The 17,899-nt window shown below is 44.7% G+C and overlaps 1 protein-coding gene across 6 annotated transcripts in view; it reads right to left on the minus strand.

The window, feature by feature from the left end:
• CAMKK2 (calcium/calmodulin dependent protein kinase kinase 2) overlaps positions 1 to 17,899 on the minus strand; it is a 61,266-nt gene that overhangs the window by 21,018 nt on the left and 22,349 nt on the right. For all 6 annotated transcript variants that reach the window (XM_072600510.1, XM_072600508.1, XM_072600505.1 and 3 more), the window contains exons 3-9: positions 12,845 to 12,892; positions 11,566 to 11,619; positions 10,119 to 10,170; positions 8,802 to 8,935; positions 7,156 to 7,192; positions 904 to 925; positions 703 to 791 (exon numbers count right to left, since the gene is read on the minus strand). In XM_072600510.1, coding sequence (XP_072456611.1) covers positions 703 to 791; positions 904 to 925; positions 7,156 to 7,192; positions 8,802 to 8,935; positions 10,119 to 10,170; positions 11,566 to 11,619; positions 12,845 to 12,892 — 436 coding nt within the window. The remainder of the gene's footprint in view (positions 1 to 702; positions 792 to 903; positions 926 to 7,155; positions 7,193 to 8,801; positions 8,936 to 10,118; positions 10,171 to 11,565; positions 11,620 to 12,844; positions 12,893 to 17,899) is intronic.

The following is a 17,899-nucleotide window of genomic DNA, read 5'->3' on the forward strand; positions in this document are numbered from 1 at the left end:
ATGAAGGCTGACCAGGAGCTTGAAAGGCCATGCCTTGTAGAAAGCTCAAGCTCTCTGCTGTCTTCCCATTCTCCTCCAATGCCTCAACTTCAACCCTGTCCTGAAGAGAGGGGGAGACAATTTCTGAGGGAGCTCTCATCCACCTTCAAAATAAGCAAGACTCATTTGTTCCTGCTAAAGACCAAAGGCCCAGAATGGGGAGCAAAACTTCACCAAAAACTAAATATTAGATTAAGTCATATTTTATGATACTGCTTTCACTAACACAGGCACTCAGAGAGGGGAGGTAAGACCTGGGAAATCCAAGCATGTTCTCATGAGGCAACTACTCGGTGCACTGGGCCTGGAGTCAGGAAGGCCTGAATTCAAATCCAACTTCAAGACACTTGCTAGCTGTGTGACCCTGGCCAAGTCACTTAACCCTGTTTGCCTCAGTTTCCTCATCTGTCAAATGAGATGAGAAGGAATGGCAAAACTGTCCAGCATCTTTGCCAAGAAAATCCCAAATGCAGTCACAGAGAGTCAGACACAGCTCAGCATCAACAAAATCTGACCATAACTGGTCATGGCAGACACTGAAGTAGTTTATGACCATATCTTAGAGAATATACTCCCTGCACAGGGAAATTCAGGAAATCCAGAAGTGCCTCCATCCTCCTGAATACCCTATTCTTTTCCCAGATGTGTTCAGGTCTGGCTTACAGTATTCGATGCCTTTGATCAGATCTTGGAAGTAGAATCGGGCCTGGTCCTCAGTCAGCGGCTTGACCGTTGGTACTTCCATTACAGGCCTGAACATTTATTGGCCAAAAAAAAAAAAAATCCAATTAGGTCAATGTAACTGCTCCCCTCTCCCAGCCCTGAGCTTGGCCCTTGGTAGAGCACCTGATCTGGAATACTCACCCCTGATTGACCAGTTCAAACACTGTAAGGAAAGAGAGAAAGTGACAAATTGGGAGTTGGTCATTCTACAGTTCAGTCTTGTCCTCCCCTTCCCAACCCCCAACTCCCCAGGGCCAACTAGAGTTCACTTTATTCTACCAGAAATTCCCCCAAAAAAAATATCCTCTAAGTTTATGTCCAGTAGGAGATGGGAAAGCAAAGGGGGAGGAGATGAATTCCTCAGAAATAGAGTTCAAAGGCCAACAGCCCATGGAGGTGGGTAAAGCATGTGTTATCTGTCCCATTCTACAGATGTGGAAACTGAGGTTCGGACATAAAGAAATGTGTCCATAACTAAGTCCTCATCTGTAAAATGAGATGGAGAACAAGCTGTGTTATATGATTGTAAAGGAATATTATTGCACTAGGAGAAATGATGAGCAGGCAGATTTCAGAAAAACCTGAGAAGACTTATATGAACTGATGCAGAGTGAAGTGCACAGAACCAGGAGAACATTGAACACTGATGAACAGCTGTGAATGACTTAGCTCTTCTCAGCAGTACAATGATCTAAGACAATTCTGAAGGACATATGGAAAATGGCATCCACCTCCACAGAAAGAACTGATGGTCTGAACACAGATCAAAGCAGGTTATTTTTCACTTTCCATATTTTTTCATACTTTTTCCTTTGGGTCTGTGTCTTCTTTCAAAACAGAATTAATATAGTAATGTGTTTTGCATGATTGAACATATATAACCTATATCAAATTACTCACTGTCTCAGGGAAGGGAAAGGTAAGGGAGGAAGACAGAAAATACGGAACTCAAAAAAAATTTATAAATGAATGTTGAAAATTGTCTTTACATGAAACTGGGGAAAATTTTTTAAAAATACAATTTATAAAATGAGCTAGAGAAGGAAATGGCAAACCACTCCAGTATTTTTGCCAAGAAAACTCCAAAAGGAGTCATGAAGAGTTGAACATCACTAAAATGACTCAGTAACAGCAATAAAATTACCCATTGCATGGATAGCCTCAGAAGGAGGATTCAAACCCAAGTCTCCTGATGCCAACCAAGTTTCCCAATCTCCTTTCTGATATTATATGCCACAATACAACGTACACTCTCCAAGCCTTAAATTCCAAACAGATGTGTGGCAGACAAATAAAAGAAAAAGACTTCAGAAAAGAAGGTACAAAGAGAATTCAATGAGGTACCTGAGCCCCTGGCAGATACATTTCTCAAGGTTATTTTAGTCTTTATGGCTGAGGGTTGGTTCATAAAACCCACTATGGTCCAATTCCCTCCCAGCTAGTAAGTATCTAGGGCCTCACTCCAACCAAATACTGGAAACCAGACAGGAACCAGTGGGTTGATCTGTTTGTATAAAACCATCCTGTTTCTGGCCCAAAATTACTAAACAATTCTAGAGACTTCAGATGGGGAGAAAAGGGACACAGAGAGGTTCAGGTTATGACGATCAAGCCTATGGGGCCCCCAAAAGCTGAGACAATCAATGGGGATGTATAGAAAGAACAGGTTTGGAATCAGGGACCTGGGTTCACAATTTGGTGCAGGTGGGTGGTGCCATAGTGCACAAAGCATCAGGCCTGGATGTCAGGAAGGCTCATCTTCCTGAGTTCAAATCTAGCCTCTGACACTTCCTAGCTGCGTGACCCTGGACAAATCACTTAACCTTGTGTGCCTCAGTTTCCTCATCTGGAAAATGAGCTGGAGAAGGAAATGGCAAACCAGTCCAGTATCCTTGCCATGAAACCTCCAAATGGGGCCACAAAGAATCAGGCAAGACTAAAAAAACTGAACAATACAACCTAGGTCATTCCCTCTGTGGCCTTAGACACAGTCTAGCTATCAGTGTCTCTCTAAAACAAGTGTTGGAACGAATAATCTCTCGGGTCCCCTCCAACCCTAAACCCCTTTCCCTGACTTCCCATTTCCTCCTACCAAACCCAAATGGTCCTACAGAGACTATTTATTCTGTTTGTATCCAAGAGATGACTGTAGGGCACAACTTGTTTGGATTCTTTCTCAATACAATTCTTTTTCTTTGTAACCCATATATTTTATTTTATGCATTTAGAATGATTGTGGCAGCTAGGTGGCACCATAGTGCGCAGAGCGTTGGGCCCTGAGTCAGAAATACCTGAGTTCAAATCTAGCCTCAGATATTTTACTAGCTGTGTGACCCTGTACAAGTCACTTCCTCTATATTTGCCTCAGTTTCTTCATCTGTAAAAATGGGAATAATAATAACACCTGACCCCCAGGGTTGTTGTGAGGCTCAAACGAGATAATAATTGTAAAGTCTCTGGCACATAGTAAGTGCTATATAAATGTTTTGTTACCGTTCACTCATTTGTCAGTCATGTCCAGCTCTTTGTGACCCCCTTTGGGGTTTTCTTGGCAAATATACTGGAGTGGTCCACCATTTCCTTCTCCAGCTCATTGGACAGATGAGGAAACTGAGGCAAACAGGGTAAAATGAGTCACTCAGGATCACACAGCTAGTAAATATCTAAGGCCAGAGGAATCTTCCTGACTCCAGGTCTGGCACTCTACCCATTGTGCCACCTAGCTGCCCCCTAAATAAACATTAGCTATTTAAAAGTAAGTACTACTACTTACAATAATAATAACACCTATCTGCCAGGGTCATTGTGAAGATTAAAAGAAATAGTAACTAGAAAGGCTTAGCACAACGCCTGGCACACTCTGAGAGGAGGTCCCTGTGCTTCACTAGACTGTCTGAGGGGTCCAGGACATAATATAGGGATAAGAACCCCTATTCAAGGGCAATGAGACAGATGGATAGTCTATAATATTAATAATAATATTAATAATTAATTATTATTATTAAATTATATATTAAATAATTAATATACATATCAAACACAATAGCCCCAAGGGAGTAACTGGCAGCAAGAGAAGAGGTCCATGTAATGACAAAACTTGGACATGAAACATTTGGGACAGGAAGAAAATGGAGCATCACTGCCCCATTGGGAGAGATGAGTGGGGAATCCAGAGAAACACCAAAGGTCACGTAGTAACGGATGTAGAGTAACGAAAGTAGAACCAAAAACCAATCTGCACAAGGAATAGGACAATACACATAAAGCCATCACGGTTAGGCATTCAAAACTCAGGTCAAACGCGATGGACAATATTTATATTAAACCATCAGAGTTACGGTAATCATCGTTCCGATATTAGAGTTATCAGACACGTCCTTTCTGTTAATGGGTAATGTACACAAGTGGAAAGTGACATGTATCAGGTAACTCAATTATGTTATTATTAGGCAGTCTGGGTCAACTCTTGGGGGGAGGCCATGTCCATGTGGCCTAGTGAATGAATAGGGCACCGGACTTACAGTCCAGAAGACCTGGGTTCAAATCTCTCTCCCAATACTTAACTAGCTATGATACCCTGATCAGTTTCAGTTTCTTCATCTGAAAAGTCAGTCCAGCTAGGTCCCGATTAGGGTGAGTAATGAATCACCTTAAATTCAAATTATTCAAACTTATAATTATGTAAAATATGGTCATTCATTCTAGGTCAAAGGAAAATGTGACACAAATTTGAATAAAACAGCCACTTCAGGGGACTCATCATTTGCACTAATCAGGATCTAGCTATGTAACAGATTTCCTTCACAGGATTTTTTTAGTAAGGAAAGCACTTAGTCATAACTCATATTTGTAGATTTATAATTCCTTTTAGGATTTATGATTACAATTCAACATTTTTATCAATGAGCTGGATTAAGGGACAGATGAGGTGCTCTTTGCGAATCAGGAGATCACAGGAAGTGGGGTCGAATAGCTAACATACTGAATTGATAGAATTAGTATCAAAAGAAAAAATCTTGGAAGGCAAGGATGATGAACCAAATACATTAAAAGGGAGGAGGACAAATGTGGTGAGTCCCCCATCCCCTATAGGTCTCTAAGCAGAGGCTGGACAGTCAGGGATGTTGTGTAAGGGAGATTTGGGCACTTCCCCCATCTTAGACGAGATCAGGGATGGGAAACCAAGGCTTGGAGGTCCTCAAGTGTAGCCCTTGGACTGAATCCAAACTTCACAGAAAAAATCCCCTTAATCAAAGGATTTGTTCTATAAAACTTGGACTGAGTCAAAAGGCTGCACCCAAGGACCTAGAAGGTCACATGTGGCCTCAAGGCCGTAGCCTTCCCCTTCTCTGAACTAGGTGATATCTAAGGTCCCTTCCAGCCCTGGGATGCTGGGATTTACAAAGAAGATTTTCCCAAGATGCTTTGATTAAGGGCAGAATCATCGGACGATGTAACCAGCCTTCCTCCCAAGGAGATGATACTCCTCTGCACACACTAATTCTGAGTACTTTTTTAATAAAAGTCTCAGCTGCTTTCGATTTCCATCTGGCATTGTGTACGGTGAGCTTCCCATTCCCCTCTGTGAGTGTGGATTATCCACAGTGTTGAAAGCACAGGCTGCTGCCTTTCCCTCATCCCACCCCCCTTCCCTCCACTCCCAGGACACTGCATCCTCCCTGCCCACTGCTGGGCAGCATACACTCAGGAAATGCCAGTTCATTTTCACAGTAATCCAAGCCAAGCATAATTGTGACCACAAAAGAGTGATATGGCCCAGAGTGCAGCTCCAGATCCAGTGGAAAAGATTCTTCCTGGTTTTTACTACTAGTATAGTTATTATCTGGACTTTTCTCTTGTCTATCAAAAAAAAAATCTAGGTTTTGGAATCAGGAAGACCTGAGTTCAAATCCAGCCTTAACCACTTACTAGTTTGTACGACCCTAGGCAAGTCATTTAACCTCTATCTGCCCCAGTTTCCTCATCTATAAAATGGAAATTTTAATATCACCTATAGTCCAGGGTTGTTGTGAGAATCAGATGAGATCATATTCAGAAAGCACTTAGCACAGTACCTGGCACATGCTTCCTTCTTATCAGCACCAATAAGTGATATTGTTACAGCAGTGACTGCTAATGCCTCTTCTCCCTCTTTGGACTGGAATCTCCTTGAGGACAGAGCCTTACTTTGCCTACCTCCCAGGACCGTGAATGGGGCACCAGAAGAGATCTCAGAGGTCATGTAGTCCAACCTCCCCCACTCCATGTCCCATAGGCAGCTAAGTGAACATGGAGTCAGGAAGATCAGCCTTAGACAGTAGGGTAATGTGAGAGAGAGAGAGAGAGAGAGAGAGAGGAGAGGAGAGGAGGGGAGGAGGGGAAGGGAGGGGAGGAGGGGAAGGGAGGGGAGGACAAGAGGGGTACAGAGAGGGGGAGAGAGAAGACAAAAAAAGAGAGGAGAGGAGAGGAGAAGGGGGAGAGAGATAATTACATATATCTAGATGGATATAGATAAAGCTACATGTATCTAGATAGACAGAGCTGTATAACCCTGGGAAAATAATTTATCTGTAGCCTGACTCAGTTTCCTCATCTGTAAAATGGTGGGTAATCAGATGGTGGGTGAGAATCAAATGAGATAATCTTTGTGAAGTGTTTTGCAAAGGTTAAAGCACTGTGTAAGTGCTAGCTATTATTCTTATTTTGCAGACGATGAAATTGAGGCCCAGAGAGGTGAACAGGTTGCCCAAGGTCCCACAGGATCTGAACTCAGGTCCTCTGATTCTATGAGAGGCTGACTAGAGAGAACACTGACCTTAAAACCAGGAGGACCTGGGCCCAAGTCCTAGTTCTGACACATTCTGCCTGTGTGACCCTTAACAAGGTAAGTCTCTTAACCCCTCAGTATCCCAGCAAACAACTCTCAAAGACTATAAGTTGCAAGGAACGGGCTGACCTGAACTGATAAAGGGAGTTTCTTCACCTGGGAGTTCCCTATACCAAAGAAATCACAGGTCCAAGTCCTCCCTGGCCTATCCTCTGCCCCAGAGCCAGAGCTCTTTCTGCTATACCAAGTTGCCCATCTGCAATCAGGAAGACCTAGATTTGAATTTTGCCTCAGACACTCACTCTAGCTGTATGACTATGAACAAGTCACTTAGTTAACTGCTCTGTGTCTCAGCTTGCTCATCTATAAAACGGGGATAATAGCCTCTACTTCACACCAGGTTGTTGAAAGGCTCAAATGAGAAGATGGGAGTAAAGTGCCTAGCCAGCTTTCAAACACCGTAGAAATATAAATTATTATGCCAAGTGAAGGGGCATCCCAGCAAGTAGAGAAGGAAGGGCCACTGTGGCTTTGGGGGCAGGAGAAGGGAAAGCTGGCTTTCTTACCCATATACAGATGGTCCTCATTTGGGTCATCCAGGACCTGTCAAGAAAGACACAAACACAAGAGATGTTAGGAGAGAAGAGTGTGGAAAGGATGGGAAAGTATAAGGTCAATATCCTCCCAGTCTGTGCTTTAGCGGCAGGCCTGCTACATTCTCCATTTCCTCCTCCCCAAAATGAGGACAAATATGGAGAGAGAAGGTCCAAGGCTCTGGGACTAAAAACTCACTCTCACGGTCCAGTGTGGCCAGCTAGACTTCTGGAACAAACACATAAACCCTCACAAATTCTGTCTTTCCTCTTCTCACACACCTTTCCCACCTGTGTGTTGGGAAGATTTTTCAAGGATATTCAGTGGTACAGAGTGGAAATAACTATTTGGAATCAGTATGGTTTGGGTTCAAACTCTTCCACTAACATACACTGGCTGTGCAGTTTCTAGGCAAGTCCCTTAACCCTTCCGTGCCCCAGGAACCTCCCTAGGACTTTCCTACTAAACCCTAGATGCAGGCAAGGGGGTTTCCAACAATGATGAAGTCTGCTATATCAAATTCAAGAAAAAGTTAAGCAGGACTCAGGGGGGTCACCTGGTCTCACCTCCTGCACACAAGTGGGCCAATTCCCAGGTGAAAGGTCAGCAAGGCACCGCCCCAGTGAAAACAACTTTTGATGCCTCTTCCACAGGATTATCAAACAATAGATTTAGACCTGGAAAGGATTGTAGAGGTCCTCATATTTTAAAGAACTGAGACCTATAGAAGTCAAGGGACTTGCCCATAGTCACACAGCTAGGAAAATGTCTGAGGCAAGATTCGAACTCAGTTCTCCCTAACTCCAAGGCAAGTGCTGCCTCTTAACAAATCCATCAAGTTCCAGTTTCAAAGCTAGAGAGTAACATCTCATGGGCTTTTCTATCTTGTTTGCAGCATTTACTGTTTTTGCTGAGTCATTTCAGTCATGTATGACACTTCATGACCCTATTTGGGATTCTCTTGGCCAAGACACTGGAGCAGTTTGCCATCTCCTTCTTCAGTTCATTTGACAGATGAGGAAACTGAGGCAAATGGTTTTTAAGTGACTTACCCAGGGTCACACAGCTACAAAGTGTCTGAAGCCAGATTTGAATTCAGATTTTCATGACTCTATCCACTGCACCATCACTGCACCCACCTTATTATAAGAGCAGGCAAATTCCCATCTACAGGATTAATTAATAGGCCTATCCAAAGTGTTTTGCCCTGTTCCTTCTATCTTCTTTGCAAAGATGGGGAATTATGGATATGAAATACTGTATATAATGTCTGATCTTTTCTAATGATACCTTAGTTTTCCTAATGTGCTTCTTTTCATTCTTTGTTATAAGGAACAGTTCTCCAGGAAGGGCAGTAGGAGAGATATGCTGACAAATGTAGGTAACAGATTAAAAAAGCAGCAATAAAAAAATTTATTTTTTTAAGGAAAGTGTTTCGTCCCTCCCAGTTTAAATCTGCCCATCCGCCTACAGGTAAGTCCTGTACTCGGGGAAAGCTCAGATTACAGCTTGTGCTATACTCTCCAAGTCTCCTAAACCGGCTCTGCCGTCTGTTCCATCTCTACCACACGGGCTGCTCTGCCCTCACCCCTGTCCTCCCACCTCCCTGGCGTCTCACCTCCACCAACTTCACCACATTGGGATGGTCCAACTTTTTGAGAATAGCGATCTCTTGGTAGACCTGTTCAATGGGGCCCTTGGGTTGGATGCAGCCTTCCGAGGTGGGTTTGGTTCCACGGGGTGGGGGACGGCCTGAGAAGGAAGAAGAAACACACCGCACTGTGAGGAACTCACATGGTTAGAGGAAGAGTCAGCCATGCCAGAAAAGGTCTGGTCATGGGAAGCTGTGATACTGAGGTCTCTCCACTGCTCAAACACCCTCACTAGCTCCTTGCTGCTTATTCAGTGGAGATCATGCTCATGATCTTAGAATTCTAGGTACAGCCTAGTTCCAATAAACCTTTGGGGACTAATTTCACATTATTCCCATTTATACACCGTACATTCCAACCCAACTGGACTATTTATCACCCATGGTTTGCAGCCTCTCCTGTCTCTGTGCCTTTCTCAAGTTATTTGTTACACGTGGAATACCTCCCAACCCCATCTTGGCCTGATAACCTGTCCAGGCCTCAAGGCCAAACACAATGTCTCTTCTTACTAAAGCACTGGATGATCTGAGCTAGGCTAGGCCACTGGCCCAAATCTAAGAAAATGAAATTGAGTATGGATAAACGGAAGGATTTATAATTGGGTTTTTTAAAAATCACCCAAATGAGAAGATGAGAGAAGGATGGGGGAAGGAGGAGACAGATAGCCATTTGTCTGAAAAATGCCTGGAGATTTTTAGTGGGCCATAAGGTCAAGATGGCAGCCAGCAAAGCTAAGGTGATCCTGGGCTACATAAGAACAGCAGGTCTTCTGTCTACTCTGTATACTCAGCTATTTAAACACTGGGGAGAAGTAGAGAAAGAGGAAACCTTCCTTTTCTTGGATTTTTTAAAATTTCTTTTTGCTTATGAACAATAATGAACAGATGTAATCATTGCCACATACAAGGACAAATAAGATGGCTGTATATAGAAATTGTTACGTACAGTGTTGTTTCTTTTAAGTTGATATAAATTCAACGAGAGAGTAACAAAACTGTCAATTATTTCTTTCTATACTTCTTCCAGTGGTACATGGGGAAGTGAGGGGGAGGGGTATGGAAGCCAAGAAGACAAAGGAGGAAGTAGAGGCAGAGAGGAGGAGGGATGAAAGGAGGTCAAGGGAAGGGATAAGGCAGCCAGAACGAAGAGGCCAAGCTTGGAAGCACATGTCCTTTCCAGTCCCCTTTCCTGCCCCCATCTCTAGCCTAGACTGCCACCTTCTGTCATGGGACACCCTGCCCACACTCCCAAAGCAGCCCTCCCTCCCAAGGCCCCACACTCACGGGGGAAGCCCGCCTGCCTCACCAGCTTCTTTTTGGAAAGCACTTTCATGGCCTGCAAGAGAAGATTCCCAAGGTCTAGGTTACTGTTGATGAGTCATCCCAACAGGGGAGGTGGATCCTGCTTCTATCCCAGGACCCTCAAGCTAAACTCGAGCTCTCCCTAGGCCCTCATGGATCACTCTCCCACAGACCCTCCCAGCCTGGTGGAAGGCTCCAATGGCCAGGACTTCCTATCAAATAAAAGGGCCAACGGAGAGGGTTTGGGGGAAGACAACTGGAAAATGTATGTCCACTGAAAGAGACTGCAGTAAAGGGAAAAGGAACTTAGGGGCTAGAGGCCCTGGCTCTGCCAGTGATTCCTTGTGTGATGTTGGTAAGCCCTTTGCCCTGTCTGTGCCGTCATTTCCCCATTTGCAAAAATGAGAACAAAACCACTTTCTGAACACATGGGGACGATTTCATCACAGGATCATATTCCAGGGCTCCTGGGATCCCACTTGCAAAGCATTTTGCAAAACTTAAGGTATCATGTAAATGCTAATGGCTGTTACTGTTAATATTATTCTTATGCCATCCCTTTAGAACTAGAAGATCAGAGGTCCTCAAGTGCTCCTAGGCAACCGGATGGCACTGTGTATACTGTTAGACTAGAAATTAGGAAGACCCGAGTTCAAATCCTTCCTCAGACTAGTTGTTTGACCTTGGGCAAGTCACTGTCAGCCTCAGTTGCTTTCTTTGTAAAATGGGAACAATCATAGTATTTCTCTCTCAAAGGTGTTGGGAGGATTCAATAAGGCAATGTGTGGGGAGCATTTTACAAACCCTAGGGTACCCTATAAATGCTTTTTATTATTATGGTGATGATGATGTGGGAGTAGGAGTAGGAGAGGAAGCTCAAACCCTTCATTTTCCAGAGTCCCAAAGACATCAAGTGACTTGTGTAGTCACACAGGTGCTACGAACAAACCCAAGATTCCGTCTCTCTCACTGTGGTTCGATGGAAAAGAGCATTGCGTTTGTCCTCACAGGCCCCATGTAAACCTGGCTCTGATGTTTGCTTATTACTTTCTGCTGATTTGGGGCACCCCCCTCAGGGCCTCAGTTGGGTGGACTCCATGGTCTCTGAGGTCCCTTGCTGCTCTGAATGCGTGGTGCGACAACCTCTCTGGGCCTCAGTTTCCTCATCTGTAAATTGTGGGGGGTGGACAAGATAGCCTCTGAGGTCCTTTCCATTTCTAAACCCATGATCCCATCAGAAGTCTCTTTGCCTCCCTGTGCCTCAGTTTCCTCATATGTAAAATGAGGGAGTTGGAAGGGCTTAACCAAAACAAGGATCAAGGATACTACAGGGGAAGGTGGATGCAGGGGAAAAGGCAGCTTCTTCCCTGAAGGGCATCCCCTTCTTGCAGACCAGGTGTACCCCCAGGGCAGGAGGCTGGGCACTCACATAGTAAGTATTGTCGTCTTCATTGTAGGCCAGCTTGACCACTCCATAGGACCCCTGAAGGAAGGAGAAAGCGTCCATGATACTCCCCTCCCAAGAATCCTCCCTCTCAGAATCTCCTGGGCTGGGGTCAGGGGGATTCCCCAAGAGCTGCCCTGGTCAGCCTGCCACAGTCCCAGCCAGAGACCTAGGATAACCACAGCTGCCCCTGCCCCCCTCCACTACAGACACCTCTCCAACTTCTACTCACCCTGCAAGGTCAAGCACAGATCCCAAGCAGTCTTCCATGACCATCCCACCCACCTCAAGCAATCCCAGAGCTCAGGGCCCTAACTGGCAGGCTGGTCGAAGATGGCTAGTGTTTTTCCATATCAATTATCTTGCAGCACCAAACATAAAGCCAGAAATATACTTTGCAGTACTCTCACTAAAGACAATAAAAAAAACCCAGCTGGCTCCATCCATGTAAAATAATGGGCTGTCCTTCCTATGAGGACATGATGCTCCAGCCACCATGAGGGTATATAATATAGGACAGAAATCAAGAGTTAGGAGTCAGAAAGGCCTGGATTCAAATCCCACCTCAGACATTTACTAGCTGGATTATCCTAGGCAATTCACTTAACCTCTGTGCCTCAGTTTCTTCATTTATAAAATCAAGAGGCTAGACTCAATAACCTCTAAATCTATGATTTGCTATGCTCCAAATCCTCTTTCTAGTAGTGGAGTGAGGCTCACCTGAAACAACCATATTCTCTTCCAGGTCCTCCCGCCCCAGAGATCACTATTTCCCAGTCATTTTTTTTCCTTTGTCTCTTTGTCTTGTGACCTTAAGCCAGTCTCTTTCCCTTTATGGGCCTCAGTTTCTCCACATACAAAAGAGAGGGATTGGGTTAACTGATCTCAATAGAGGTGTTCAAGGAAAGGCTGAACAATCATTTGTCTGGGTTGCTGTAGCAGACGCTCCTGCCCAAGTCCAGATGGGGCTAGATGACCCCTAAGATTCCTTCCAGCTCAAAGCTTCCATGACCATAAAGGAACAATGTCTTTACCACTGTAGTGGAGAAGTAGAATTTGAAGCCTGAAGAAGTAATTTTTCTCCCAGAAATAACTTTAATTTTCCATCAAAAAACAAAGAAACTCACCCAAAGCATCAGCACCAAACCTCTCCTGGATCACCTCCTCTCCCATGCCCCCTCTCCCTCCTCCTCCCAGTCCCACCCCAGTACCTGAGAGGCACCAGCCCAGCCCTTGAGGGCACCGCTCCCCTCTTTCTATTTACCTTCCCAATCTCGTCTTTCAGTGTATATTGATTAAGCTGTACACAGTCCTGTGATGGAGAGAGGAAAACAAGGGGAAAAGCATCAGAGGCATCCTTTTCAAAGGGCGTGAGGGAAGGGGGCGAAAATAAACCACTGTTACCTGGGAAGGAAGAAAAGTTTGAAAAAACCCAAAGGCATCTCTGGCTGAGCCCAGACAGGTAGGGGGTGGTCTCAGAGGCCTCCTGGGCCCTCACAAAGTGTCTGGACTCTGATGCCCTGAACAGGAAAGTCAGGCAAGCCCCACAAAGCAATTGATAGGTTATTATAGGGAAAGGAAGCAGAAAAAAATTATCACCCTGCCCTGCCAGACCCTGCGAGATAGAAAACAAACCAGTCACAAGAGTGTTATAAGGGTTACAAAGAGTTTTACAAACACTATCTCATCCTGGAAGGTAGATAATATTATATATAAATACACACACACACACACACATATATATATATATAACTATGTTATATATAATATTATTATCTCATTTTACAGCTGAGGAAACTGAGATTAAGTTACTTGTCCAGGGTCACAGAGGCAGAATTTGAACTCAGGTCTTCCTGACTCCAAGACAAGGGATCTCTATCCACTGCCACCTCACTGACCTCAAGAGCCATAGAAGGTGGAATTGACCTAGCAAGGGAGTTGAGGCCCTAAGGGAACCACACCTCCAAGCCTTTGCCCAGTTAAGAAGACACTTGGACATCTGCCTCAACGTCATCAATGGTCATTGGGAAGCCTGACATGGCATATGTCATCTCCTGACTGAACTGTCCCCCGTGCCTGGAATGTGTAACTCCCTCATGTCTAATCTCTTAGAATCTCTGCCACAACCTCCGGTAAAGAGGGTCTTGTCGATTGCCCGATTTCTTGGTATTCTCCGTTCAACCTCCTGCTATTTGCCCCCAGCAGAATAACCTATCTGGAGGGTTCCAGAATCCAATCCAGAGCTGGAGAGGATCTTCAAGGCCATCGAGTCAAACTGAGGAAACAGAGGTTAAATGGTGTGTCTAAAGTCACACAGCGAGGATTCCAACTCAGGTCACCCAACTCCAAAGCCAACATTCTCCTCCCCCTGTGTCCCTTTCTCATTCTCATCTCTGCTGCTCAGCACCTGAATGAATGCTTGCGAAATTGTAGCTGGGTGGTGCAGTGGATAGAGCACTGGGCCTGAAATCAGGACGACCTAAGTTCAAATGTGGCCTCAGACACTTACAAGCTGTGCGACCCTGGGCAAGTCAGTTTCCTTAGCCACAGTTTCCTTAGCTGTCAAATGAGCTAGAGAGAGAGAAACGGCAAAGTAGTCCAGGATCTTTGCCAAGACAACCCCAAATGAAGTCACAAGGAGTTGGACAAAACTGAAAATGACTAAACAATAAAATTGCATTGTAAAAACAATTAAAAAGTAAAGCAGAGTGACCTGGTGGATAAAGAGCTGGCCTCAAATCTAGATGACCTGGTTTAAGACCCATTTCTAATATATGTCAGCTGTGGAACCTTAAAAAAGTCAATTAACCCCTCAGTGCTTTAGATCTGACTGTGGCAAACCCTTCCCTCCTCAATAAATTCCAGTGGCTCCCTATTACCCTCAGGATCCAATATAAAATAGCATTTAAAACCTTTCAAAACAGGACTTCATCCTATAAGATCCAGCAACATCCAGCCTTCTTGCTGTTTCTTCCTCATACCAAATGGGACATTCTACCTTTGCCCTGGCTGTGCCTCACACCTAGAATACTCTCCTTTCTCATCTTGACCTCCTGGCTTTCCTGTTTTCTTGCAAGACTTAGCTCACATCTCTTCCTGGGCAAGAGGCCTTTCCCTACAATCCACTTTCTTTTGACATTACCTCCCATTGACTCTGTTTACATCTTATATAGTTGTTTGTACGTTGTCTCTCCTATTAGACAGTAAGCTCTCTGAGGGCAGGGATCACTTATGTGTATTTGCCTTTCTTTGTACTCCTAGCACTTAGCACAATGCTTGGCACATAGTAAGCACTTAACTTATGTTTAGCAAACATATGTTAAGCAAGCTTAATGTTTGCTGCCTGATTCATTGTATAAAATTTGCAAAGAAGATGCTAACCTGTATCAGGAGAGAGAGTTTCCTCACCTGGGAGGTCCCCAAACCAGTGAAATCACAATCCTTTCCGCATTAAAAATAAGTTTTTTTTTTCAAAGCTAATTTGAAAAGGGGATCTCCCTCAGAAGACCAGCCTCCTCTATCAGGACACCATATGACTTCCCTCAGTAACAGCAGAGTCAGGCAGGGCCCCGCCTGTACCGGAAATCTTGTCCTCCCCCACTTGGCCAAAGTAAGGACTGAATGCTACAGGATGTAAAAGAAGGGTGGGGCTTGGCCAGGGCCTGGGGACCTTCTACCCTCTTCAAACCCTCTATCAGACACATGAGTGTGGGGAGTAACTGTGGGGCCTCCCAGAATCCTCCTGGGTTCTTTTAGGCCCTGTGAGCCAAGAGGCGTCCCCAGGCAGCCTAGCGCTGCCTCCTCCCCTGGGTTTCCATTCCCCAGGTAGAATTGCAGTGACTTCCTCCCACCCTCATAATTAGGGAAGCTGAGGTTTTACACACAACCCTGTTCTTGTGGCAATCACTCCCTTCTGTGGGCAGATCCTAAAACGCTCAACTGATTATCTCAGTCTCCAATCCCCATCTTGTTTCTAGCCCACTGGTAACCATCCCACAGATGCCATGAGCCCCAAGGATAAGCAGTGCAGCAAGATGAAAGGATCAGGCAGGATGCTGGTCTTGAGTTACTACTAGCTGTGAGACCTGTCTGCCTCAGTTTCCTGATCTTTAAAATGGGGTAATAATTGTACCTCTCTCCCAGAGTTTTTATGTGAATCAAATGAGGTAAGGTATCTAAGGAGCTTAACGAATTCCTCCTCCCCCAATCTGACCTGAATTTCCTGGGTGTGTTTCCTTGAAGTTTAAACTTGGGGGTTTTCACTGAATTCTGGGATTCAGTGACTCAGCCCTGCAGATTTCTGCCAGAACCTTTCCTGGGGTAGGCTACGGCTCCCCAGAATTAGGCTAAACAATCCTGGGGCCCTTGCTTGGGGATGGAGCTAAATGAGGCCCAGAGCAGGCAAGGACCAGACCCTGAACTTAAAATACTGTTACTACCATTGCTATCAATGTTGCACTTACTGATAGTAGTATTACCTAGAAATGTAATTGTTATTATATAACAATATAGATACGCGCATTATTAATATTAATAACCAAAGGCTAGAAGCAATTACAAGATAAAATGGATCATTCTAATTATGTGAAACTGAAACACTTTTACATAAACAAAATTAATGCAACTAGAATTAGTAGCAAGTGGTAGACTAGGAAAAAACTTTGTATCAAATATAAATGATAAGGGTCTGATATCCAGGATATGTGGCCAACTAACAAATATATAAGAACAAAATTCCCAATAGATAAGTGATCAAAGAATATGAAAAAGCGGGCGGTTATGGGGTACCATAGTGCACAGAGCGCTGGGCCTGGAGTCAGGAAGATCTGAGTTCTAATCCAGCCTCAGATACTTCCTAGCTGTGTGACCCTGGGCAAGTCACTTCACCCTGTTTGCCTCAGTTTCCTCATCTGTAAAATGGGGACAATAGCAGCTCCTACTTCCCAGGATTGTTGTGAGGATCAAATGAGCTATCTGTAAAGCACTGTAAAGCCTGGCACAGAAGGCATTATATACATGTTAGCTATTATCATCATTCTCTGGTAACGATGAATTGCAAATTATTGGCCACCATGAGAAAGACCGTAGCAGTAATCCCAGGGGAAAGACAAATTCAAACAAACCCTGAGGCTTCACCTCACACCCAAGAAAAAGGAGGAACATGGAACTGGGCCAGGCCAGCGCTCAGAATCACTGTCGTGCCTGATGAGGCATTAATTAGGACCAGAGATCCAGAACAGGACGCTGAGAGCCCTTCTAACCCAACCTCCTTCCTATTAGAGGTGAGCAAAATGAGGCCCAGAGAAAGGAAGTGATTGGTCTAATCATTAGTAAGAAGCAGAGCCAGGATTTGAACCCAAGTCATAGGATCCTGACAGCACATTGGTGCAATGGATAGAGGCCTGGAGTCAGGAAGACTTGAATTCAAATCTGGCCTCAAAAATTTCTTAGCTTGGACCCTGGGCAAGTTACTTCACCCTGTATCTTAGTTTCCTCATCTGTCAAATGAGCTAGAGAAGGAAATGGCAAATCACCCTACTATCTTTGCCAAGAAAACCCCAAATGGGGTCACGGAGAGTCAGACAAGACTGAACCAACAGAAAAAGCCCGAGGGACTGCCCAGTCCAACCTGCTCATTTCAGAGATGTGGAAACAGGGTCATGTGGTTGAAATGACCTGTCCAAGGTCACACGTCTGCAATCACCCTCAGAGGTGGGATATGAACTCAAGGCCTCGGACTCCTGAGCTGGTCTGCTTTCCATTGTACCACCCTTAGTGAAAAGAATGAAGAACCAGGGAGTGAGGAGAACCACATTCTGATCCTGACTCTCTTACTCACTCAACATGTGTCCTTGGAGCCAGTTCCTTCCCTTCTCTGGCTCTCATTTGTCTCCATCCCCAAGAAAGGGCCCCAGGATTATTTAACCTAATTCTAGGGAGCCATAGCCTACCCCAGGAACATAGCAGGAACATGTAGGGCTGAGTCACAGAGTCCCAGAATTCAATGAAAGCCCCAAGTTCAGCCTTCAAGGAAACACACCCAGGAAGTTCAGGCCAGGGACAGTGGAGGAGGAATTCATCAAATTGGAAATGTAAACATCTCACCCCTACACGCAGAATGTTATAGGGTTATAGGAATAACATATGGATTTGGAGTCAAAGAGTCGGACCTGGAATGCCTAGTCTGGCACGTCCTAGCTGTGGGATCTCAAGCAAGGACTGACCTGATCTCTTTGGGCCTTGGTTTCATCACCTGTAAAATTGGTTTGGACTAAATTATCTCTAGTTATCTAATTTTCTCTCCAGCACCTCAAATTCA

The sequence above is a fragment of the Notamacropus eugenii genome, chromosome 4, assembly GCF_028372415.1.
Source record: "Notamacropus eugenii isolate mMacEug1 chromosome 4, mMacEug1.pri_v2, whole genome shotgun sequence".
NCBI lineage: Eukaryota > Metazoa > Chordata > Mammalia > Diprotodontia > Macropodidae > Notamacropus > Notamacropus eugenii.